Source organism: Typopeltis vanoorti, chromosome 15, assembly GCF_054136105.1.
Source record: "Typopeltis vanoorti isolate ZY-2024b chromosome 15, IOZ_Tvanoo_1.0, whole genome shotgun sequence".
Taxonomy (NCBI): domain Eukaryota; kingdom Metazoa; phylum Arthropoda; class Arachnida; order Uropygi; family Thelyphonidae; genus Typopeltis; species Typopeltis vanoorti.
In genome coordinates, this window is record NC_143563.1 from 105,391,958 (window position 1) to 105,418,466 (window position 26,509).

General features: G+C 36.8%; 1 protein-coding gene across 1 annotated transcript in view; it reads right to left on the reverse strand.

Moving 5' to 3' along the window:
• GABA-B-R2 (gamma-aminobutyric acid type B receptor subunit 2) overlaps window positions 1-26,509 on the reverse strand; it is a 355,669-nt gene that overhangs the window by 44,810 nt on the left and 284,350 nt on the right. Inside the window, exons 6-9 of the mRNA XM_090405802.1 lie at window positions 24,250-24,441; window positions 15,468-15,698; window positions 15,034-15,094; window positions 12,780-12,863 (exon numbers count right to left, since the gene is read on the reverse strand). Coding sequence (XP_090261928.1) covers window positions 12,780-12,863; window positions 15,034-15,094; window positions 15,468-15,698; window positions 24,250-24,441 — 568 coding nt within the window. The remainder of the gene's footprint in view (window positions 1-12,779; window positions 12,864-15,033; window positions 15,095-15,467; window positions 15,699-24,249; window positions 24,442-26,509) is intronic.

Here is a 26,509-nt window from a genome sequence, read left to right on the forward strand (position 1 = left end):
ATCTAAACAAAGGTAAAATGGTAAACTGAGCTACGGACACACACATGAAATGCATTTCTTCTGATTTTTCTGTTTCTTAGTATTATTGCACATTGAATGACAAGCTTATTTGAAACATGTAATTAATCAATGTGCATGTTGGAGCACGTTGATTCCACGAGGTTTGAAAATGTACACTACAGGTGTCCTTCCCGACGGACGTGATGAAATCCTGGAGTCCATCGGATTTGTCTGCACTGAGTTCCTGTCACGAACGTCTCTTTCTACCACTTCCCAAATTATTCGATTTCGATGAGATCGAGATTCAGTTATTCGGGGGAGGGGGGGGGGTTGTATTAAGTAAACTGATTGTCATTTCTGTGACCATTCCTGAACGTTGCGTGTCCTCTTTGACAATATATATTATCCTGTTGAAGGTGCTGCCCATATACAGGGTAAAGGTCATCTCAAATGACTGTGCCAAGTGTTGTTTAACATACGCATCATGAGTCCAGATAACCCCAGAAGTAATAACCCTGAGTCTTTGATGTGCCGTTTAGCCGCTTGTTAACGATGGATTTATCATCGGAAATTGTATGTTTCTGTATATTTAAGCTGTATTTGGTGTCCATAGTGATAAAATTGTTTATTCCTTTTATTGCGATCTGATTAACGCGATTCATATTGCTTTTTTTTCGCCTGTTTCGGAATAGTTCCATGCAAACCTGTAGATGCGTTATAAATTTATATTTACAGACTTATAAGCCTAATCATGGCAATTATGAAAGGCGACATCTAAGCTGTCTCCTTTTCATGCAGTGAAGCGTAAATGTGACCAACCATTTTGTAAAGCAATGTGGATTCCATTTTATTCTTTCTCTCCGTTGAAAATGCCCGATAACACCGATAGGAGGAAGTTATTTGAGAGAACAGACTTACTGTTGAATATGTAATGGAACCAAAGTCCATCACATATTTATCTGTGTTTCGGTAAATCAAAAACATTTTAATGCGTATTGGAATAATTTTGTAAATTATAGTTCCTTGTTTGGATAAACCGCTCAGACGTGCATTAGTCTCATGGCTGTGTTGCCACATGCTTCTGTTAACTGACGACTACTTGCGCTATTGCCGCAACTATTTCGTGATAAGTTTCAAGTATTAGTAAGTCGTCAAGTTAAGGAGGTTCACCCAAAAGTTGTATCACTCGTGGGCTGTATGTCAGGTGCCCACTCTCTTCACTTTATAACATGTTTGGCGGGTATGTTTTTGCAGATTGTTAAGTATACAGTACATTACATGGCATGCCGGTTTCAATTCGGTAGACTTTAATTTATTAAAATAGTATTTGTGAACCATCTTTTAATGGTACAGAAAATCCTAAATGTAACGTGGTCCTATTTCATATCATAAAAGAAAATGAAACAAAAATAGTATTTGCTTGTGATAATTCGCATTACATAAATGCCTTTGTTTCTGCACGGAGGCGAATATGTTACTGAATAAATTTCCCTTATCAGTTACTTTGAAAATAGGTTGATAGGATGTTGTACTTAATTTAGTGCTACAAAATAAAACTTGTTTTGGTTTGCCGTCGGCGCAGAATGGTGACTGCGGGAGAAGGACGGTTTGCGCCATACCGGGTCGGTTCATAAATTTAAGTGGTCGCTAATTACACTAAATACTGTGATTACTCTAATTGTCACTAAATGCAGTGCACTGGTTCTAGATACTGTATTTATTGCTACAATAAACTTTTTCTTTTTTTTTTTTTGCTTTTAGGGATTTTGATTTTAGCAATCTCTAGCTGATATCAATATGCTCACTCTAATACGGAACAGCGCTAAACCAGTAACTCAATAGAATTAAGTTATACTCAAAGGATATGCACTCAATGTCGAATATTCGAATATATATAAAAAAAGTGGCACAAATGTTTTATTCCAATTTCTCGTGCATTTGGAGTGGTCTGAAACTGAATTTCTTAATTACTCTAGACAGGTTGGCAGCCTTCTTTGCTGCATGCATTTAATGCTTAAATACCTCAGTTTAAGCGGTGTATGGAATGACATTCACTCCTGTGGTTTCGTGAATCCCTGTCAAAATGGTAAACAGACAAGCAGCAGTCTCTGGGATCGCTTTCACCAAGCGATTTGCTTGGTGTAAGTAGTGGGTCACTTTCACTAGGAATTGTCATAATTTTACTTATGTAATTATTAAAGACAGCATGAAAATCCACTTTGAATGAAAATTAGCATCTGTGTCTCAATCAGTATTGACGATGTCCTCGGTTGAAAAGACCTGCGCTATGTTCGAATCCCGTCTAGAATACGAAAAACGTTTTATCAGGGCTTTTCAGTTGAAAATGAGTTAGCTGGTCCCTGCTTGAGACGCTAACTCATTTGTCGATAGAATTACTTGCCCACACATTTATCCAGGGATTTCAAATTCCCACTAAACCTAAGAAAAACTGCAGCTTCATAAGCCCAAAAAAACCCAATTATTTATATGTATACCGATTACAGTAAATTTCTGTTTTTAACTGTAGTGTGTAATGAAACACTTTTAGCGATTGGATTATAGTTTTGTCACGAAGTTGTGATAAATTTGAAAAGGGATAGTTACAGTTATATTTGGTGTCCGTAATTACAGTTCACCTATTCCGTTAGGCTTCTTATTAAACTTGTAACATGTGTGTGTGTGTGTGTGTGTGTGTGTGTGTGTGTGTGTGTGTGTGTGTGTGTGTGTGTGTGTGTGTGTGTGAAATACAAAATTAAACTTATAAATAATGAAACTCTCGTGTTAGTAATATAAAATAAAAGCAAATTAAATGAATATGTAGTTACAAATGATTAAACAGGGCAAACTTCTCAATCTCGTATTTGCATCTGATTTGTGGAAGTCCTAATGATCTGTCAGTAGATCACACCCAAAGAATTGAATTAAGAACCGAGTCAACGAGTCAACCCATTGTAAGCAAAATAATCACTTGGGTTTTTATATGACAAGACATTACATCCTAATGAAATAGCTTATGCGATGAACACTGTGTTGACGCTGTTTTTTTTTTTTTTTTTTTTGCTTCGAATATATCGAAGTACGTTTCGCATCCTTAATTCTGCTTAAAAATGTCTTTCGCATAAAAAATATTGCAAATTTTTCTTGTTCGAATCACTATTTAATAAATTGCATTGCAACTCTCATTAACATATGTACATATTTACTTTCTTTTCATTTGTGCTCGTATGCAAACTTTTTTTCATTCATTCATTTATTTTTCTGGATAATTGTCTTAGAGTTTCATCAAAACGAAGGCGCTTTGGTGAAAAAAAAGTAAGCAAAAATACAAACAGCTTTTAATATTTATTCTTTTCTTGACATTGCATTTGAGAACTGCTAATTGCACATAGAAAAAAAGAAAGACAAACAAATGCAAAACAAGTATTAAACGAAGATGTTTATGTAGTTTGTTTTCCATTAAACTGTACATCAAATGAGTTGAGAAATGTGCACATTATCCGCAGGTTCATCTCACGGAAGCGAAGTTTTCACCCACCAACCATCTGAAATATATTTTGTAACAACCTGCATTCCCAGTGCTAAGATTTAGAAGAGCAAAGATGAAAGAAAAGTTTGAAGTATCTTGGAAGAGTAGGCGAGGGAATGCTCCGACTAAGCCTTTTTAGCCACCACGAATATCAGAGGAGCGTGCCTCTACTACCCCGAATGACCTGCCTTGTGCCACGTGTTTGCCTCCGCTAGTGAACTGAAGGAAAAAAAGTTAAGTAGGCACTCAAGAAAGAAAAGAGTTTGTGCATCCTTGAGGTTTTCGATCTTGAAACTGTGCATTCTTTCTGTTACTTCTGCTTTGTGGGGAAACCGGAACGAGATCTTCCTCTCCAAGAGGGGCTGTTCGAAATTTGTTTCGTTCTTAGAAATGTGCACTTCACTGAGTTTCTTCATTTTTATAAAATTAGATATTCATTTTTTTAAGTATTCGTGAAATATACCGATTTTTTAAGTTCTGAAAGCAATCGAATTTTCAAACCCTTAGTCGTAAAAACTTAAAAATAAGTTTTGAACGATTTTATAAGAATTCGCCCAATAGTAACAATCTGTAAAATGATCTCGCATTCCCCATCCCTGCTTACTGAAATCCTTGGGAATTTTGGACGATATCTGAGTCTGTTTTTATCTATTCCTTCTTTGCTTTCTTGACGTCCGTTTTTTACTATTTTTTTTTCTCGTAACGTTGCAGGTCTCGTAAATTGGTCTTCGGGTATTTCATCCCAATGACGGAACTAGCAAATCGGAGTGACTTTGGAAATATTAAGTTATTTGACCACATCCGTTTTGGGTTGTAATAGAAGTGGCTAAAAGTGAAAACGTCCCACTTTAACAAATACGCTGATTTTCAGGTTGAGTAGGGGGGGGGGGAAGTCTTAACTTGGAACGCGATCCAAGGTGCATTTTGCAAGAAATAGAGAGTTTACACCTGTGAATAACAGCCAATTTCCGATGAGCACGAGAAAAATCCGGAAGCAACTCAGGAAAGAGCCGATACGTTTAAAGATACTTCAATGCAAGTCGACAAGTTGGCCACTGTTAAGTAAACATCAATCTCAAATGGCAGAAAGGTATAGAAAACCACTATCTTCTGAAACTGATTAAGATCAGAGTATTTCAGAGCTCCTAACGATTTTTAACTTGGCGATTTGGGTCTTCCCACTTTAATAGTAAACCACACTTGATGATGTAACGCTGGACCTTCAACATATCGACAACATGAAATCGGGTTGACATTTTGGAATGCGTAGATCCAGAGACTTAACCAATATTTCCTTCATATTCGAAGTTTAATTTATTAGTCCCACACAGGAAGGGTCCCAAGGCCTATGACACGGCACGATACGAATGATTATTTGCCTGTGTGTGGACAGGCAAATAACCATTCGTAATGAAAGTATGTAGGAATGGAGCAGATGAGTTTAACCATTTCTAAAGATCTATTACACTTTCAGCTGCGTAAATTACTTTCAGGAACTATTTGAATTTCCATCCTCTTCTCCGTTTCCTATATGAAGTTAAAAAAAAAGAAATGACTGCATGCTTCTTGCCAAGTTCTTCAGGAGTCATAATCCACAAATGCTACTGCTTTACGGTATTATTATGTTACTTCTTGAGAGGAGTTACAGAAGCACCGTAACTGCTCACGTCAAGCTGTTGGGCATACGTAACAAAGAAGATGATGAATTAGCAAAGGGACTGTGTTCTCTCTCTCTCTGTCTCTCAACACATCACGGTGTTTTCTGAATGCAACGCGTGCTGTCAGAATTTTAAAAGTGTAGCATTCATCCCTGATGGCATGTAAATAATAATAAAAAAAAGCTAGTTTCTCGTTTGTCACACGTATCGCGAGGTAACCAGCGGTGCTCATTCTCATTTCCCTCTCTTTTCCCTGTGGGGTGTGATGGGTAAAACTTTTCCAGCCTTCTATGACGAGCAAGTAGAAGAAAATGACCTTTGTCTTTTCTTGAACTTTCTTTGGCTATTTCAAGTACATAATAATAACAAATACTTCAGCTGCAAAAGCGTATTGTGTTTCACTATCACCGTCCAAAAATTCTAAGTTACAATAACAAATTTCCCAACACGAATTATAAAATGGCTTCCCAATTTCCATACGCAATAGAAGTATTTTCTCAGACGAATCAATGCAAATTGACGTCAGTCCAGTAGAGACCTTATTAAGTAATAAAAACCAAGCCTAGCGATCAGAATAGTGACGAAAAATATTGAAGCAAATTTCAAAAGATCCCCGTAATCTTAGAAGATATCAGTCTCTGTTTAGGTTGACAAGTTAACGCTTTATGATCCTGATGTGATCAGAACAGCAACAAAAGATGATGCACAGACACGTAGATAAAATACACTATGGCGAAATAAGTAAAGGGACAGTAATACCTGTTCACACTTTCCATCCTTCTAGACATACTCTTCACCATTTCATATTCTTCCTACAACATAATAATCAAGAATAGTTACCGATTTAAAGAGCTATAACCTAAAAATACCAATAATTCCTTGATGGGAAGGTTAAAGAGGGCGTGGAGGTCTTGAAAAGTCTCATACACTTCAATAGTAATAATGATCTACTCGTTAGTCCGAACTTCATGACTAATATTGGGATAAAGATGTATATGATGTCATAAATGGATTATCTTTTGCACGTGGTTGTGCCATCAAGGTGTTATTAGTGACAAACGCAACAAGATACTCAATCGGCCCTCCGATAACTGCATGGTACCGGTTTTGTCGTACTACAGTGAGTTTTTTTTTTGGTTAGCTATCGAAGGCCGCAGTTTAGTAATAGTGTTTATGATCCTTTTTTTTATTATCTTTATTTTTATAATATTTTGATATGTTCAGTGTTTTATATCTATTATTTTTATTTTGTGTTGTGTGTCATTTTATTCTTCTGTCGCAACTTACTGCGATATGTGCAAAAACAGTTCTAAAAATAGGATGTTTCTTCTTGTCATTTTATTATTATTGATATTTTATTCTTATCTGCACCGTGACGTATCTCTGTAGTGTATTATCACGTGATTGATATTTCCGGTGACGCATCACCTAACGCATGCGCATGTCATGTGATTTTTTTCATTTCTTGGTATCGGAGAGAAATAGCTATGATATACCTGCATCAGTTGAATATACGCTTACAGTTATGTAGACAGATTCTCATTTCTCCGAGAATTGAAAATTGCTTTGCATTTATTCACTAGTTCTAGTTACCTGTAAAGACTGATCGGTTCATTCATATGAACCGATTAGTCTTTAATATAAACGGTGCCATATTTAACCTTGCGGAGGTCGCGGTCGAAAAAATTGCTGCGTAAATCGCGTGTGTCTGAGAGATACGTTCATTACTAGTATGTACTAAAATGCGATGAAACTTTAAAAAAAAAAAAAAATTGCAAATATAATACATGATGGTTTATTTATTTTCAGTTAAAATCTAGAAATTATTAAACAAAGAAACAAAGAAAAACACAACCAAACCAGCACTATACTGACATGGGAGTTCGCGGTATCTCTCAGATACAATTTCCTATCGAATATCACTTCGCATTCGACTCTATCATTCTTATCATCGGGACTCGAGTAACATTCGCTGAATCTCCTCAACATCTGATGGATTATCCCGATATATTTTCCAGCCATTTACAACAGTAAATAATAATAATAACGACCAATACTCTACAGACATCGGAAGTCGCGGTATCTCTCAGATACAATTTACCGTCAAATATGACAAACCGTTACATAACACGTGTTAAACCAAAACTGACCCCATAAACAGTGTGGAATATCACTCGTAATATATGCATGTGCAGCTACTCATGACCTCCAAGCGCTACACCGGATATGTGTAAGAATATTTATATTAAACAATTCGTTTGTATCTGTCAGATCAGCCGCGACCTTCGCAGGGTCGCGGCTGATCTGACTTTGCATGGGCATTTACTATTGCGCAAATATTTAAGTTAACCAATACGTTAATAATTTAAAATATATTCAACTAATAAAGTAAATATAGTATTAATCAGGTCTAAAAGAGTAAATTGTATTTAAATTATGAATTAATAAAATTGCATCGAATAAATAAGAAGCAGCCATTTTTGGCAATAGTCTTTTAAATACCGTCTACACTGCGGGATCCAGTGGGGCAGCAGCGCCGCCCAACAGGGAATGGCAGGAGAAAAAGAGGGGATGATCCCGTAGAGTGGAGTGAAGGGGTGGGGGGAATAATAATAAAAATCGCGGTAGCAAATTAATCCTGTCAATCAAAGAAATATTTTTTGAAGTTTATTATTTTTTTCGAATAAAAGCAGGAAGAAAAAAATTAAACTAAGATGATTTCTTATTAAAACTTTTTAATAGCTTAAAATTCTATTTTAAGCTACTAAAATAAAATATTGTTTGTTATATTTTAAATATAAACAAAATTATATTTTATATTTTTCCACTTAGAAAGAAAATCAGTTAACTTGTAAAATCTATAAGTCATCAAAAAACAAATTAGAATAAATAAGATATTAAAATATTTCCATTACTTAACTTTTTAGTCGCTAGTAATTTGTTAGTATCGAATTTTGTGTAAGAGACAGTAGATGGCAGCACAATAAACACGTGTCATAATTACTTTCCATGCAAAAGTAAACAAAAAAGGTAAAACTAGGCTTTTATTTTAAGATTTTATGACATGGAAAAGAAACAAGACGTTTGTCGGCATTTTATTTATGTTAATATGTGCGGAATCATCTAGGAAAGGGGTGCCATTTGGAATACTGATATTTGCAAATATTTTAACATTGGGTTAACAATAAATAAAGTATTTTCTTGAGTGAACAAAATATATATATTAAAAAGAAAAACGTTTTGCTTCTGATGACTCGATTTTTTCCCCTTCAAGAATTTCTTTTCTCCAGTAGAGTATAAAATAAAAATCGTATCATAATGATGATACTCAGTTATATTGCCAAGTAGCTCGGACTCTGCAAGAAGGAAATAAGGAGTTGCGAAAAAATAAGAAAGAAATAAACCAGAAATTAAAAAAAAAAAAAAACGATACGAGCACGGATTCAGAAGTGTTACTTAATTATATTATTTTTATTAATTACACACTGAACGACCAGTTGATACTAACCTAATAAGGTGGACCACGGCGAGCTAACAGAATAGCTTCATTTGCGGTGTTAGGGATTCATCAGGAATCGTACTGCAGGGCAAGCATGTCCGTAGATAGGATTGCTGTGGATCTCTGTCGCGAAATCTCCTTCCGTCGTATCCTAAAGATGCCAGTGGGATTGAGATCTGGTGACAATGTGTGTGTGTGTGGGGGGGGGGGGGGAATAGCCTATTGAATTAAAGTCACTATCATGTTCCTGTGACCATTCCTGGACGATACCTGTCCTGGTGGAAGTATTTATCACATACGACATAAATGACCCAGCGGTATGTTTGCAATGAGTAATTTTGTAAATGATTATTGACAAATACACAGCATCATTTAGCTTCTGTTGCATTTGTATCAACGTACTAGGAGTGATCATACACAGGAGGGCGAAGTGAGGTGGGCACTGCAACAGTTATCCAGTAAGAAAGCACCAGCAGGGGATGGAATACCCATTGAGCTGCTCAAAGTCCTGGGAGAAGAGGCAGTTAAAATTTCCTTTGTTTCGTTTACTATAGCTAGGCTTTTGACTCTGTAGATCATTGAAACTGTGGAATGTGTTAAGAACAATGGGAGTCCCAGAGCATTTCATTATCCTTGTGAGGAATCTTTATTATGAACAAGAAGCTATGTCAACAGATCTTGGAGAAACTGAGTATTTCACAATAGGTAAAGGGGTGCGACAAGGATGTATTTTATCTCCGTACCTGTTTAACTTGTACAGCGAATACATTTTAAGAATGGCAGGGCGGGAGGAGTCTTCAGTTGAAATTAAAATAGGTGGAAAAAATATTAATAATTTGAGGTGTGCAGATGATACCACCTTGCCAGCAGAATGCAAAGAAGATTTGCAGGAACTTATTATGAAAGTTAAAGAAGAAGTGCTAAAGATGGCCTTAAACCTAATCTCAAAAAGACAAAAGGTATGGCAACATGTGAACTTAATGATTTTGAAGTAGATTGGGAGAAAATGGAAGCAGTTAACAATTTTTGTTCCTAGGATCCCGAATTGATAAAGATGGTTATTGTACTGAAGAAGTTAGAAGAAGATTATTACTCGGAAAGAAAGCAATGACAACTTTAAGCAAAATCTTTAGAGATAAAGATATTAGCCTCGCAACAAAAATCAGAATCGTGACAGCAATGGTATTCCCTGTGGTGCTGTGTGGATGTGAAAGTTGGACCCTGAGAAAGAGTGAAAGAAGGAAGATAGATGCATTTGAATTATGGGTTTGGAGACGCTTACTAAGAATAGCATGGACTGCAAAGCAAAACAATAAATCAGTGATAGACAGAATAAAGCCAGATTGCTCCCTCGAAGCTATGATCTTCAAGCAAAAATTGTCATACTTCGGACAGATTATGAGAGCGCGGTTAAATAACGGTCTGGAGAAGATGATGATGCTTGCTAAAGTGGATGGAAACAGAAGACGAGGAAGACCAAGAATTAGATGGGTGGATGGAGTTAAAGAAGCAACTGGAGTGCGCTTGGAAATTATGAAATATATGGCGAGGGAGAGATCTGAATGGAGAGTGTATGTTCATAGAATCACCAGGAGTCGAAAATGACTCGATGGAACATTACAACAACAACAACACACCTAGGAGTGCCAGGAAACATGCTCCAACGATCACTCCGTCGGTTTGGATTTTTGCAATAAATCCCAATGCGTTGATTGAATAGCTTCTTGTTGTCTCCATACATTTTGATGTATCCGTTCCCATTTTTTCATGTGGACGGAATTATCGTTGTTTGTGTTTGTTGGGCATACACAACATTCTTAGTGAACGTCTGCCGCTATACCCCCCCTCCCCCGAATACCTAAAAAAAAAAAAAAAAAAAAAAAAAAATTAATAACCAAAAAACGTTATTCACATTCTAAACCCCCTTCGTGACTTATGGACTACCCTGTATTTTAAGCGTTGTTGGTAACGCACGCTTATTCACACGTGTTACTGTGCACCGAAAATTCTCCAAATATAACGAGCGAAATTGTTATTTGCATGTGGAGAGATCAACAGAAGGACAAAACAAACGACTAACGCGAATACCAAAAAACATACCTCAAATGAAATAGTGCGGCGCCCACTTTATCATCGCTGGATGACCGGTTCGTTTGCCATCACATCGGATGGCAAACTCGTTGATATCATCGCAATGCGAGTGGGAGGGTGACGCAACAATGCAGTAATTAGCTGCCATCTTGTGTTCTTAATCCTAACTACCAGTGTACGTTATGGATGCACCATCGTGTGCATGAGCTACAGAGTTCGCGTTTTGGGGTTAAAAGCAGGCTTTTCTTCCTTAAACCGTTGCTTATTAACTAATTTGTGAACTGGCTGAAAATATTACTCTAATAAATTTTTCAGTCGGTCTTATTTTAAAATCTGCGAATGTAGAGTCTCGAAGTTATCGCGAGAATTTATTTATCCATTTGGTAAATAATGAAGTATTTTTTACGTGATTCCCACCCCTGCAGCACGTCGGTACCGTAAATGGGCTAAGGATTTTTTTTATGATTTTATTAAATTTTGTATTTCAAAATTATTTTATCTGGTCCGGAAACTCTACTTTGGAGACCAAACATGGAACTTTTTCAAGCCATTCCAGGCCTCCAGTAAGCGGGGCGACTCAAATTCATCTCCCACCCAAGATCGCTAACAAATACAAGTGTATAACAGCTAGATATTAAAATTTTTATTCATCAAAAAATATATGCAAATAAACAGGATATCACAAGGTGCATCTTCACTAGAAATCAAGCGTTGATCATTTCTGACATTTTTTTTAAAATATGAATCCCGCCCACAAAAGGTTACAGGCTCGTCGGAGTGTTACACAACCCAATCCTGTTCTAGCGACTAAATACGGTGCTTTTTCAGTTCACTTTGTATTCAGTAAGTAATAGTGGTGGTCGCACATCAGGCAGTGAAAATCATCTCCTACCTCAAGTTAACAAACAGCCATGCGGGATTCGGACTCAGCTTGGTCTTTGGACAATGATACCTTATCCAGTCGGCCAACAAGGCAGGCAAATTTGACTACAATGATGTAAAGATAGAAAATCAGCAAATTTTAATTTCTATTCGCTATCTATTACTTCTTGTTTTACCAATCCTAAATTTTTCTCTCTGAACTTTATTGCTTAAGTTATTAAAATTTAGGCCGCCCGTAACTCAGTCTGTTTCGACGAAGTCCTTTGGTTGGAAAGAACTGGGTTCGCATCTATGACGAAATTGTGTAGTTTGTACGAAAAAATGAAACGCCCAAAATTAGCTGCAACTTTTAGCGTGATTACCAAGTTAAATATTTTTCCGCTTATTTGGAAAAATATGCAGTGCAATTAAGCTTCAGCCTTTAATAACAAATTCAGTAGAAAAGCTAGGAATTAATAATCATCACGAGCCACTAATTCTCTCCTCTCATCCATCAACGTTTCCTGTGCACGCATTTGAGCCAAAAAGTTTCCACCGCAGGCATTTTTACTGTTTGTTGCATTACAGCCGCTGTGATAGGTCATCGTTCATAGTGACGCTTCACGCTGACGCTATTCGCGCTGCTCCCTAAGGGAGCAGTAGCGGGAGCTTTGTGTGTGTGAGTGTGTGTGTGTGTACACCTGGATAACGTAAAACAGGCAAGAAATATCACTTGTTAAGAACCTCATTTGAAGATTTATAGCCAAGTTTCATTCAGCGGATCATTCTTTCCTTGATCTTCCATTCCAGTGCCAACTCATACTTGACAATCAAACCAGTCTTCAACTTCCCACGTTTACCTTTTTGCACGTGTAGCTAATTTCAAACGAAACAACAAATATAAATTAAATAAAAAAAAAGGTGAAATGCTGACAGTAGTCATGTGACTATCATCCAAATTAGGTAAATTTCTTCAGTTTAATTCAAATATAACAATCCACGAGCAAATATATTCAACAATTTCTGAATCTGGTTTTAAACACAATTGGAATAAATATATAAAAGAATAATAAACTAGGAGTTAATTCAAACTGCTAAGATTTTGTATAAAAACACTGTCATCCAAGTGTGGTTCTTACCATACCTCTCCACGTGACAGGTGCTCCCTTGGTCAGATCTAGGTTGTCCGTAATAGAATCATATTCTCCTATTTTGACCTCTGCTCCGCCTGTTTCGGAAAAAAAAAGAAGTCGGAAATTAGCACCGATGCCACCATTTTGTAAACAAGGAATATCAAAAACACCTCAAGAAAAATTAAAAATAAAATATATTTATTTCATACTTCATGCAGTTTACATCGTTGCCATTTCCTGTTCTGCTTATGTTTTGTTTCTATAGATTCTAGAGATATTTAGAGATTCCTTGGTATTAATAACATCCCCCTGTTTCACTTCCATACAGTAATGTTGAATTTGCTGCTTATAAATCGTATATTATGAAACCTGTTTCTGTAGTGTATTAAATTATAATTAAGCGTTTTATTTATTAACCTGTAGCTTGTGTAACTATCAGTTCTTCATTTAGTATAATTTTAAGCCTCATACGATATTTCGTATTCAAGGTAATTAAGTGTTTCTCTCTTTATGTAGTAATTAATTATTACTTTAATTCTTGGCAGGTTTGTTCACACAGTGTCCTGCTTTTCCTCATTGATATTTTCATTGCAATTTGTTTTTCCGTGATGTTCAAATTACTCATTTCTCTTTGTAAGTTATTTCTTGTATATGATTTTTAAATCTACGCATCAAGTTTAGTATAGTCCTAGTAAATATCCAGAAGTAGTGTCTTACTTTTGGAAGTAATAGAGGTGGTAATTCTTGAAATACACTTTCCCAAAGTAGCACAGCATTTTGGCTACTTCGGAGTCGACTCGAATTAATGGGCTCAGTACTTGCGGGTATCGTGTACAGAGCGATATTTTAGATAACACATTGTTTAACCCTTCAACTTTTTCAATACCATGTGACAGCTGAAATACATAACTAATCTGTAATACTGGCCAACTCTGATCCCCCCCCCCCCCCGAAAAAAAAGTTCAGTAAGTAATTTTTCGTGCCGTAGTTAAAATGAACTGATTAAGTATGTCATCACAATCCATGAATCCATTTTCTTGAGCTTTGAAGGGCATTTTGGTTTCCCTGATAATGTATCGTCGTCGAGTGTTGAAGTATATGATGAAATTGAAAAGAACCGTAAGAAAGTTCACATGAACATGACTTTCAGCAGCCCATTCGGCGCCATTTTTGTTGTGATCACTTTCCGTTGAAACCTCTAATATTATAAAGGTATCTCTCGTAGTCTTCGCGATTATGCTGTGTACGGTTGCTAATGCAGCGGGAATTATCACTTGAAGGACTGCCCTCCGTAGCTTATTCAGTTTTGACGATGCCCTTTGGTTGGAAAGACCTCGATTCTAATCCCATCTACTACGCGAACACCTTTATTAGGGCTATTCAGTAGAAAGTGAATTAACCGGCCTCATATGGAAGTGGCAGGATTTTTACTCTCGGAAACTCGGGCTTTTCGCCTGACGGCCCTTTTATCGTCATATGCAAACTTGAAGGATTGTGAATAACTCACCACATGAATGCCACATCCGCTGTTCTTTGTTGCGTAAACACTGATTACGATTATGCACAGGAGTGCACATTCCCCCCCCCCCCCCCCCTTCATTCGAAATATTGACTTGAATTCCATTTTTCAATCAAAATTTGAATTTTTATTTTTTTAATTATTATTATTTTTTTTTTATCGAGTACGAATCTCATCGAAGACTTCTAATATTAGTTTAAACAGGGCAGCATTATAAAAACTTTTTGGGCACCGATTTACAGCGTTTTGTGTGTGTGTGTGTGTGTGTGTGTGTGTGTGTGTGTGTGTGTGTGTGTGTGTGTGTGTATATCGCTTGACCTCGATACCAATTGGAGATGCCAGAAAAAAGTACATTATTTATGGTTCGCCTAATGTTACGTTTCCAGAATTTAGAGGAAGTCATGAACAGTTTTTGGATTTGCAAACAATCAGAGAAATATGAAGTCTTTATTACGATCAGACAAGTGCAAAAATGAATCAAGAAAGCTCCGCTCATCCACGAAATGATGGAATTCACTCCACCAGCATCAGAAAAAAAAGTTGCTAAATTTAAAATAGTTGTTATTAAAATAAGAATGTTATTAAAATGAAGGGTGGAAATGCATTGCAAATTTGTACTTTGAGTTACAAAGAAAACGTGTCTTCTAGAAGTAAGTTACTTCAGCGCGTCATCAAAATAAATTCAAACTACGTGTAGATCAATCTAAAATTCCTACTTCAAGTCTAATGAAACAAAAAAGGCATACCTTGAAACTGCTTCAACAGAATGAGTCCTCTTCTCTCGTTATTAATGAAGCCAACCGCACCCTTGAAGGGATATAAAAAAGTATAAAAATACAAAAAGTGTATGTTGGACAAACTGATCGTTATTGTTCAGGACAATTTTTGCATTAAAAAGATAAATAAATGTATATAAATATACGCATATTTGCATATATATATATATATATATATATATATATATATATATATATATATATATATAATATATATATATATAATAAACACAATGAAGGATTAATATCCTGCGGAATTAGCACGTGATAAAAGTACGACAGTGCTCTGAATTGAGAAATACTTCCTGTTTGGATTAATATGTGAACAGTTACAATTTCACAATTTCTTCTTGCAGCAGTTTTATTTTAATGTTAAAAAGAAAACTTTCAATTTTGATACTTACTGTTACTCCTAAGAAGGACGTTTCGTTGAAGGCTTCCCGGAACATATTATCCCAAAACGGATTCCTGTAGCGAAATTCCTTCATGGATACTGATCCCAATGCTCGCAGCCTTCTTGTCACTGCTTGTATCGCCAGTGCAATTGCCCAAATACCATCATAAGCGTACCCATGAAAGCGACTGTACTCGTGAGCCCTCCTTTCATTGTACTGAGCTTCGTATTCGGCTGGAGTCTGCAATGAACGCAAAAGTGGAAGGTTAGTCTGTCAAGATTTTATTAAGTTAAGCATTTAATATCAAAAGATGGTTGTAGGTCCAAAAGACACCCAGAAGAACATGTAATGGATAGTTATCGTATTTGCCGGCGTATAAGACGCACTTTTTTTCAGAAAATAGGTCTGAAAAACAGGGTGCGTCTTGTACGCCGATACTCGGTTTTTTTATTATTTTCATTTCTGGAAATTTTCTCTGCTCCGAGTTACGCGATTTCTTTATTGCTTCCTTGTGGTGTGTGTGAGAGCATTCCAGTTACGCAGAGCAGTGTTTCTCAAACTTCAGACATTCACGTGCATATGAATGGTGCTGTATTAACAAAAGATCGTGCTACTAAATGACAAAGACAAACCGACACTTGAGTTGAAATGCTAATTCTCTTCAACCGAATTCTTTATATAATATCTGAAACACATTCACTATATATTTCTTCGTTTTAACACGTTCACTCAAACAGAACCATGTGTTGCACCGGCAACACATGGTTCTGTTTGAGTGAACCATTGCTAGAGTCATACAGCATTTTCTGTGGAAGGGGTGACATGCGATTCATTAGTTTGTGCCGTTTTCATCCCAGTTGTGAGAAACATATTGCACAGCCTGCAAATGTTCTGATGTACCTTATTCAATGATACAATAGGAACGTTTTACGATCTCGAACTTCACGAATACATTGAATTTTATTCTATGTGTTAATGATGCATAGCCGAAAATTGCCACGGATCCCCTGAAGACCTTTCACGTACCGCACTTTGAGAAACACTGACGTATAGTTCAGTGGATGCGCATGCGCTGTCATCGACGATCACAGCTGTGTCCTGTTCGTTTAAACTTTCCAATTGTTGTCGCAGTTGTGAACGGTGATAAATTTCTGCCGTTAAATTTTCTCTAAACTTCTTGGCAAATTATGGCTGAAAAACGTCGACATTGTTACAATATACAAGCTACGTGTGATGGCGTATGCTAAAGAACATGGAAACAGAGCTGCAGAGAGGCATTTTGGACCACTCCCAACTGAGAAAATGATAAGATCTTGGCGGAATTAGGAAGAGGATTTTAAAAAAGCAACTCACAGTAAACATATTCCACTTCATAGATTATTTTCTGTGGTCTGCAAAAAAGACCACAGAAAAGCCAGACTTTTAGTGTGTCTACATAAATGATTATTCATCAAGCGAAAGCCACTAACAGGGGGGATCGCCAACTTTACTGGATCAACATCATGGTGTTCAAGATTCATGAAGAGGAACCAGCTATGTATGCGGACTAAAACAAAAATATCACAAAAGATGCCAGCTGAATATGAAGAAAAAATGATTGAATTTTATCGATTCGTCATTAACGCAAGGAAACGAGAAAATTTTGAACTTGCGCAAATAGGAAGCATGGACGAGGTTCCGCTGACTTTTGATGTGCCCTCAAACAAAACTGTAGATTCCAAGGGCACTAAAAGTGTCACTATTAAAACTTCAGGGCACGAAAAACTCACTCCACGGTTGTTTTATCCTGCTGTGCTGACGGGACAAAATTGCCTCCACTGTTGCTTTTTAAAAGGAAGACGCTACCCAAAGAAAAACTGCGTAAAGGAGTGTTTGTACATGTTCACGCAAATGGCTAAATGGATGGAGGAGGAATGAAGTTAAGTTACGGATAGATAAAATTTGGTCTTGGCGCCATGGTGGACTGTTGAAGAAGCCTTCCATGCTAGTATGGGATCAGTTTCGTTCTCGCAGAACAGACGTTGTTACAAATAAACTCAAGGAATTGAAAACTCAGTTAGCTGTAATTCCAGGAGGTCTAACTAGTTAGCTTCAACCTTTGTCTTTATTAATAGACCATTTAAGGGATTTATGAAGGAGAAGTGGAACAGGTGGATGCAGTCTTTAGATTTTGAGGTTACGCCATCAGGAAGAAAGAAGAGGCTTAGCATTTCGCAAGTTTGTGAGTGGGTCAAAGCTTCATGGGATGCTATGAAAACTGAGACAGTGGTTAAATCATTTAAGAAGTGTGGCATTAGTAATGTACTGGATGATACAGAGGACAGTTTGTTGTAGGAGGACTCAGATTCTGATTTAGAAGAGGTTTCAAGTGTCTCTTCATTTAGCTGTGGAGATGAATTTCTGGGTTTTGACGATTAAAAGCTGGGTACTCTTTCCTAGTTAGATTAGGTATTTGTTGAAAGTAGACCTGTTTATTACTTTATATTTGAAATACTGTAAATTCATTATAATATTCAGTGATAAAGTTTTTTTCCTAAAAAATGTGTACAAAAAAGGTGTGCGTCCTATACGCCGGTGCGTCGTATACACCGGCAAATACGGCAATTATTAATTTTCTCAGTGGATTAATTCTGCGCGAGAATTAATTAATAATGCAGTGAATTTCTGCTTAATTCACTGGATTATTTATTTCTGAAATGGATAGAGGTTTAGTTGATTCTGTTGTTGGGTGTCGTGCCTTTCGGGAATTTTTGTTTCCTATTTCTATCCGAACACCCAAAATAAACTAACAACAACAACAAAAAAAACAAACCGAAAGACAGCCATCAATATCTAGATAAATAACAGCGAGTTTAAGTCTTTACAATGTCTTGCTATGCAACCTTAACCAATCTAAGATTGGCTAACACACCTTAGTATAATACGGAGGGTTCTACAGTCAGCTCGCTTGAATTTACGGGACGAAAAAACCGAGTTTCCGGGAGAAAAAGTTCCTCTAGTCGGCGATAGATTCGAACTGCTGTTTTCAGACAGTCTAGCGCTGTAACTGCTGTTAATAGGCCCCGTTAATAACAATTCTGTTAATAACAATTAACAGAATTAATAATAATTAATCCCGTTAATAAAAATTCTACAATTAAGATTGAAAAACTGAAAATATTTTATGCTTGTAAAAATGTGACAATTCTTTGAATCATAATATGAACGAATACATATCTTTATTTAAAGACTGCAACAAGTATAAGCTGTTTTTACGACACCACGACGTTTCCTTTGCTTCTGCTTGTTTAACAAGAAAGAAACGGTTTATTGTTAATTAGTCCTCACATGTTTTCTATGACCGGCGAGCGACTTCAAGAGCCGCTAATTGTGTCGTCCTTGTCATTTATACGTAATGATGGAACAGCAAACGAATAATTACTTGAAGAACGCTCTGGTGAAGTGCAAATTTTTTGCTCTTCTTGAAATTTTCAATGTCCAGAATGTATATCGAGTAATAAGGGAGATCTGCAACCGAGATGGAGGATGCTTGAAACTATTAGATGTATGCAACAGCACTTGACCTCTCTCTCTCTCTCTCTCTCTCTCTCACACACACACATACACACGCCAAAATTGCGTTTCCACAATCTTTATGTTAGTAAGCAAGGCGTTATTTTTATGATACTGTTGATGAAATTGTTATAGCCGAATTTTCCTAACGCATTTAGAAGAACAAACTTGCCCTTTGGAAATACCTGGTTCGAATCCAGTCTAAAAACATTTCTAGAGGTTTTGCAACTCAAACTGAGTTGGTCGTTCTCGTATGTAGAAATGTTTGTTTCCTTAAAGTTTTTCCCGTCTTTCCTTCTCTTAGAATAGACAAACCAGCCGGTGAACACACATGCAAAAGACATAATATATGCATAATCCTAAACAAACAGTTTAATGATGAGAATTTTTGGAAGGTTGCATGGGCTTTTTTTTAACACTTCGTGTGGTAATGAGAAATGTTAAGAAAGACCTGATAATTACGATAATCTTTAATCTAGAATTGGTCTCCTATTTTTAGACAAACACTTGTTATACACATAAACATAAAACCTATACTGTATGGATGCAATACGTTTTCTCTTTATAAACTCAAGAAAGTATATGGAAGATCGTCCAGAGCAAGCCTTTGCGAACATCCATGCCTACGATGGGATTCGAATCCACAACTTGTTGGTTGGAGAGCGAGTATGCTTCCCCTCTATTTCTTCACGAAGCAGAGATTGTCTCACTTTTAGTATTTTGGATGCAAAATGATAATCAGAAGGAGGAGGGTATCCATCTCATTATAAAACAGTTGTGTTTTCTTCCTCTTAATTTTTAAAAGTGCTTAAATGTGTTTTACCTCTCTTATAAGTGGAAGTGGATGTGCCAAGGATTCATTCAATTTTTCTAGGATGTAATAAGCAGATTGCTTCGTAACTGTTTCCGTAATGTTGGGATAACTTTTATGACGCTAGATCGTCAGAATAAAACCTTACTGGTTCGATTCCACTCACCGATTGCAGACATTTTTAGCCTCTTCCTAAGTTTATCGATCTTTGGGTTCATTTAAATAGTTGTTTTTTCCCCCCTTGCCTGTGTAAATTGCATCGTAAACTAATACTAGTTAGGTTTAGGAACACAGAATGGTGGCGGCAGCTGTCTGTTGTATTCGCTTCTCCTTTCTTCTGAGTATGCTGGCTTGGGATGTATTCAATCCTGCCGCGATGATAGTCGGCCTCTAATCAATTAATAAAAAACGATAAGGCTAAAAGAGCGCCCCCTTTGGGATATGTGAAGCCCTTTGATGATTTATTTTCGCAACTTCCTTTAAGCTTTCAGAAATTCCGATGGGCACTCGTTCTATGGAATAGTTAAAGCCGCGACAATGCGGTTATGATTGTTGCGTCATAAACAATAATTGACACTGACACCAATGTTCTGCGTGGGAGAGTCCTTGAGAGGATCATTTGCTTAGTTCCACGGGAGCGTTTGGTATGAAGTAATGATTTTCATGAAAATATTTCTGAACAAAGGCTTGAAGTAAAACTTCAATACCTGTATGATAATGAATGAAGTGGAAGTAATGTGTTTGTGCGATGTGTTGGGGGGAGGGGGAGCTGAACAGTGTAAGAAATCCTCAGAATTATTTCTCCATTCAGGAACTGAGCAGAGTGATCTCAAGCGCAGAACCCGGAGAATGTTTTTAACTAGTCGTTTCTGAGTATTAATTTCGACGCGCTGTCTCGTGATGACGATACCACTTTACCGTTCGAGTTAGAAAGAGCCGGATTGTAATCCTATTAGGATGCGAGGAACTTTTTCTGAAAGACTTTCAGCTGAAATAAATGAATAAAATAAGTCTTGAATAAACGAAATCTTTTAAATCCAAATACAGGTATTCCTCGTTATAGGCGATCTCACTTTATGCGTTTTCGCTATAACGCGATTTCAAAAAAGTTAATTTAAAAAATCGCAACCGGTAGCAATTTCGCAGTCACCCTGTGCGTGGTCACGTGACTTTGTGCGCGCACCGCTTTGACATGGCAACATCGCGCTGCGTGTCAGTCTCACAGAAGGTGTAGAACTAGTAAGTTCCATTGTTGGAGTGTTCTGCAACGCAAACATTATGAAAAAAAGAGGTAATTGGGATTCAAAATACTTCCAAGAATAAAAAACAGAGAAAAGCTATAACACTGGAGGAAAAATTAGAAGTTCTAAAGAGGTATGAGCGCACAGTCGACATAGTCAGAGTTACAGGAATTTCAGAATCAACTTCAAGAACAATAAGAAATCAAGCAGAGAACATAAAAGCAAGTTGTAAAAGTGCGACGAGAATGTCGACAACTAAGATAACACAGATAAGGGCACCAATTATGGAGAAATTGGAAAGGATGCTGGCCCAATGGATTAAATATGAAAATCAACGTGCTGTTCCGTTATCCATCTTGATTATCCAGGCTAAAGCGAAAAGTTTGTTTGATGATTTCAATGCTATAGATCCTGATCCTAAAGTGCAAACTTTTGCTGCAAGTGATGGGTGGTTTGTACGTTTCAAGGTGTGACATGGATTCCATAATCTCAAGCTGACTGGCGAGGCTGCGGGAGCCGATGGCATTCCTGCTGAGAACTTTCCAGCAAAATTTCTAAGTGTAATTCAGGAACATGGTTATTTGTCTCAGCAAGTGTTCAATCTCGACGAAACGACGAAATTTGTGTGTTTTGTTTATAAGTTTAAATGTTTTTAAATAATTCATTCATTAAAATTTCTTTTGCTCACAGGTGTAAAGTTTTCATTTTTTTATCCTTCTGAAGAAACCCCTATCCCTATCTCACTCACTTTACGCGATTTCGTGTTACGCGATTATTCCATAGAACCAATTAATCGCGTAAAGTGAGGGACACTTGTAGTATTACATGAAATTTTAAATCGAACAGATCCGTTGAATTTATGATTACTTTCATATTTTGCGTGCAGAAGTGAGTGTGCAGCATCATCGCAAACATGTCGAGAAATCTTATAATCAAAAGACTTGTTACTTACCAAAGGACATCCTCGGATCAGTCGGATAGTTTGGTATACGGTTAATATAATCGGAAATCTGTTGGATGAAATGTGCTGGATGTTGATGATGGAAGGGAGAAAGTAACGGAGGGATTTATCAGGGCGTACAGGAGTTTAGATGAGGAAGAGAAGACAAGAGAGTCAAGTAGTATGGTACAAGAAAAAAAAAAAGATCTCAACGTCTTTTATTCATCTCGAAACCAGAGAAGAGAACTCCCACTATTTTTTTTTTTTTTTTTTTGTAACTCCTAGAAAAAATACTCTTAAACTTGGGATGGTTGGTCCTAAATGATTTGTCCTTTCTAGTCAAATATCATTTTGTTGCTGTGTCGGAGTCTTGATTTCCAAAATGTGATATTTCACCTCGTCGACTGTACGTATCATGATTCTATTTGGATTTGCTTACTGATTCAGTGGCAATGAGAGGCGGGGATATATTACACAAAGAGTATTAATTATAGGCGTTCGGGTATAACGTCACATAATTTTATCCAGATTTTTCTCAGCAAGAGAACAGCTGACAAATGCATGTTCTGGGGTGTTCTATTGGTAGCAAGTGCCGCTGTCATGATGGAAATGCAAACGCCTTCTCATCAATAAAGAAATTCTCCAAAGTATTCGGTATTCATTATGCAAAAAAATGCATATGGTTGGATTATTTGGTTTTCAACAAATCTACACAACACAAATATCGAAACCCACGTTACAAATGGACGTTGGTTAAACCATATCCGTTGGAATATTTTAAAACGGAGTGTATTATTCGTGGATAGATGGTTCCGTTTAGACATCCTTTGTGTGGAAGGACCTGGTTCGAATTCAGTTTACTGCGCTAAGAACCTTTATTGGGGTCCTTTCATGGGAAGGTGAGTTAGTCAGTATCACATGATGATGGCAGGTTCTCATCTTGCAAACCAGAGAGAAGAACATGCACAAATTTATACACAGAAATATATATTTAGGCATTAGACTAACCACCTTATCTTAAAATTATGGTTACCGAAGCCAATCTGGATAAGTCGTGAGATTTAAAGTGCTGTACCTACCACGGATTATTATCGTTTTAAAGAAATGGGTTCGAGTTGCTCTGTCATATTTTGTTTAATTTCATATACGTCTTGAAATCTTTGTCCTTTAAGTAGAAATTTTAACTTAGGGAATAAAAAAGTTCCTGAGGTACAAATGTTATGAATAAGGTGGATGAGCTACGACTTCGATGTTCTTTTGAACCAGACAAACGCAAGTTGAAGGAGCTGAAGTCTTGGAACAAACTTTGCAGCAGTCCACCGCAAGGTTTTAAATTTCACAAATAAAAAAAAATAAAAAAATAATAATAAAAAAGAGTAGCGTTTATCCATTGGTAAACGATTAAGAACAGCACATAAATTACATTATGTTATTCGTTTTTTTTCCCTGAATTTTTTTGAAAATGTTTTCGTAATGTTACAACTTTCATTTTGCACCACTTGGTCAATTTTCGACGGTGGGGAATTGTTTCGCCACCAGCTGCCGTTGTGTATCAAAGAAATTGCGCGAAATTATTTTGTTGCGAACAGTTTATTAAATGAAGGTAACGTGTTTTAACCCCCCCCCCACTCCGCCGAGAAAATACCTACCCAAGGTTCTTTTTTTTCTCCCCTCTACCCGTGATATATGACACTCATTTAAATATTTTTGCTGTCCTGCACTGACATTTTAATTTTGACATTGATATTTTAAAATTTTTATTTAATTTCAGTCAAATACCAGTAGTAGACGTAAAAAAGTTTTGAATTTTGCCTTTATGAGAATATAACTTTCGGCTTCGAAGTTGATTTGGCTTGCACTGCTTAAAAGACACGAACTCTTCCCAGAAGCTTGTATATTCGTTTTTTTATGAATGCATTGATTAGGTTTCGCTGCTGGCCTAATCGCTGTTTTGAATTGTTGTGGATAACCAATTCAAATTAGGTATCTGCATCCACGACATTGTGGATGCAGATACCAGCACATGAATTATGTATGTATTATGCGATAATATTGATGATATTATCGCTGATAAATGGAGCCAATATGACTTTCATATTATGTTTGTCTGAATCCCCCTCCTCTCTCTCTCTCTCTCTCTCTCTCTCTCTCTGTATTTAGCGAATATACAGATGAAGTAGTCCATTAGGAATATTTTAAGGATATCATATGAATATACAGAAACTGCTAAGCTCGTTGCAAACTCACCAGACCGGAGACTGTCGTTGCAGTATTGGTACTCAGCGGGAGGACATCGGTGGCGATATATCCTTCAAGAGCCTGTCGCAGTTCGCTAATCTCGCACGTTACACTCGGATCACGAACTTCCCACCAGCGTTCTTGAAATATGCCGACAATAATCCACTGGTACTTCCTTCCGTACATGTTCTGTTTGTAAGCCTTCGGAAATAAACACAAGATTGAGATATGAGGATGACATTTTAGGATAAACTCTTCCTCAAGTTACATAAATATTGAAGAGTAAGTCAATAATTTTTATGTTCCTGCATTGTGTAATAGTTTTGTAAACTTCCGGAATACGTACAGTTAGGTTGTCTGGATTAAACGAAATGCATGCTTGATTACTTTACTTCTGACATAACATTGTGTGTGGCTGTGATGTTTAAAATGATCGTTTATTTTAACAAGTATGGAAATGAATAGAAGAATCATTAAAATCTCCAATTCATATGTTATTAGACAGCCGTTACGGAAATACTGGCACAATAATGCGGTTATCTAATCCTCAAACTTCAGGATTAGATAAACCTAGAAAACCACGATCTTCAGACCCAGCATGGGAACTTTTTTAAGTCTTCACTAAGCAGGTTGATGGTTTTACACCTGATGATAAAGTTCATCGCTTATGACTTAGAAAATCTCAATGCGGTTACAGTGCGTGACGCCATCCACTCGCCAAGTAGGTGGTCCACTCAACGATCAGTAAGTCTTGAGTGGGTTCCACATTACGAGGCTTGTTTACCATCAGTGCTTTGTATGACTGTTCTTCCTGGCCCATTATAATAAGGAATTCTTATAATAATCATCTTTCCATTTAGTGCTCATTTAATAGCGTGTTTAAAATTTGTATTAGCTGTCAGTGTTTTTGCTTAAATTAATGTCTCAAAAGTATGGAATATAAATGATAATAACGAAGGCTTTTGTTCTGTTTTCGTATACGATATATAACATGGTTTATAGTTTACGGAAAGGATGAGTGAATGAAAGGCAGATTGATATTATTCGTGGATTAAGCATTTTAAGATTGTTATAAAAGAACCATTTAGAGCGTTGGTTTTGTTTAATATTGCAGCATATAATTTCGTATCGTTTTTGCAAAACTTGTGTGACTAATTCAGTGACTAATTTCTAGTGAAATTGAAATATTCCATAAAATTAATGTACTTCGTAAAAATCTAATTTAATCCAAATCCACTCAGTCAGCGCTTTGTCGCTATTAAGAGAGTGCAGACAGACAAAAATGGAATGTTTTGTAAAGCTTATCTTCATCTGTTTTTTTTTGTATATCTCCATTAGTGGTGCAGCACTAGAAGTATTGCATCATTACAAGAGTAAGGAAGGAGACTTAATTTTTAAAAAAATATATATTTAGCACGAGTATCACCTGGATAGGGCGCTACAGAAGCACAGAAGTATGACAACCCAATCCAGACAGTGGGACTTAGGTTGCATTTTTGATCCGACGGTCCTTGTGCATTGTATGATGTCATTGTCATAAACCAAATAATGGGAACTGAACTGGTTCCAGCAGACTTTTATTTCAGTTTGCTTGTTGAAATGCTTACAAAAAATAAATAAGACACATTGTTCAGGACACAATAAACAAGCAAGTCAAACACGAATTAAACGATAGAGTAGATATAATTATTAAACAGCAATTAGGATGGTTTGGACACCTCCGGAGAATGTCCTCCCAGATATTGCCAAATATAGTCTTGAATGGAATCACCGGAGGAAGAATCTGGCTACATTCTTTGAAGAAAAGGTCACAATTATCGATCTTCAGAGAGATGGGAGAAATGGTCAGAGATAGAGCCAGGTGACAAAGATTTGTTATTCATAGGGGATTCAACCCGTCATCTGACGTATGAAAAATAAGAAGTTGTAATTGAGATTGAAAGGACTTCCATACAATAATGTTATGACATGAGAAGAATGTGACTGAAGAACTAAACACCACCACAGAGAGCCTTTGCAATTAGCACACCACAGGTGGGCAATTTGCTTTTTAGAAATGAAATATGGAACTTTTTCGAGTCAGTGCAGGCGTTCAATAAGCAGGGTGGTGGCGATGGAATTCACGTTCTACCCATACCCTTCAGAGCATTCTTACCAGCACCTTGTAGAAAGCTGAGACGATGTTCTCTGCCATCTAGTTTATAATTCGGAAGACTTTATAATTAAGGAATCAGAAGTTGCGTTATGAGACTGCCACCCACGAGTGTTG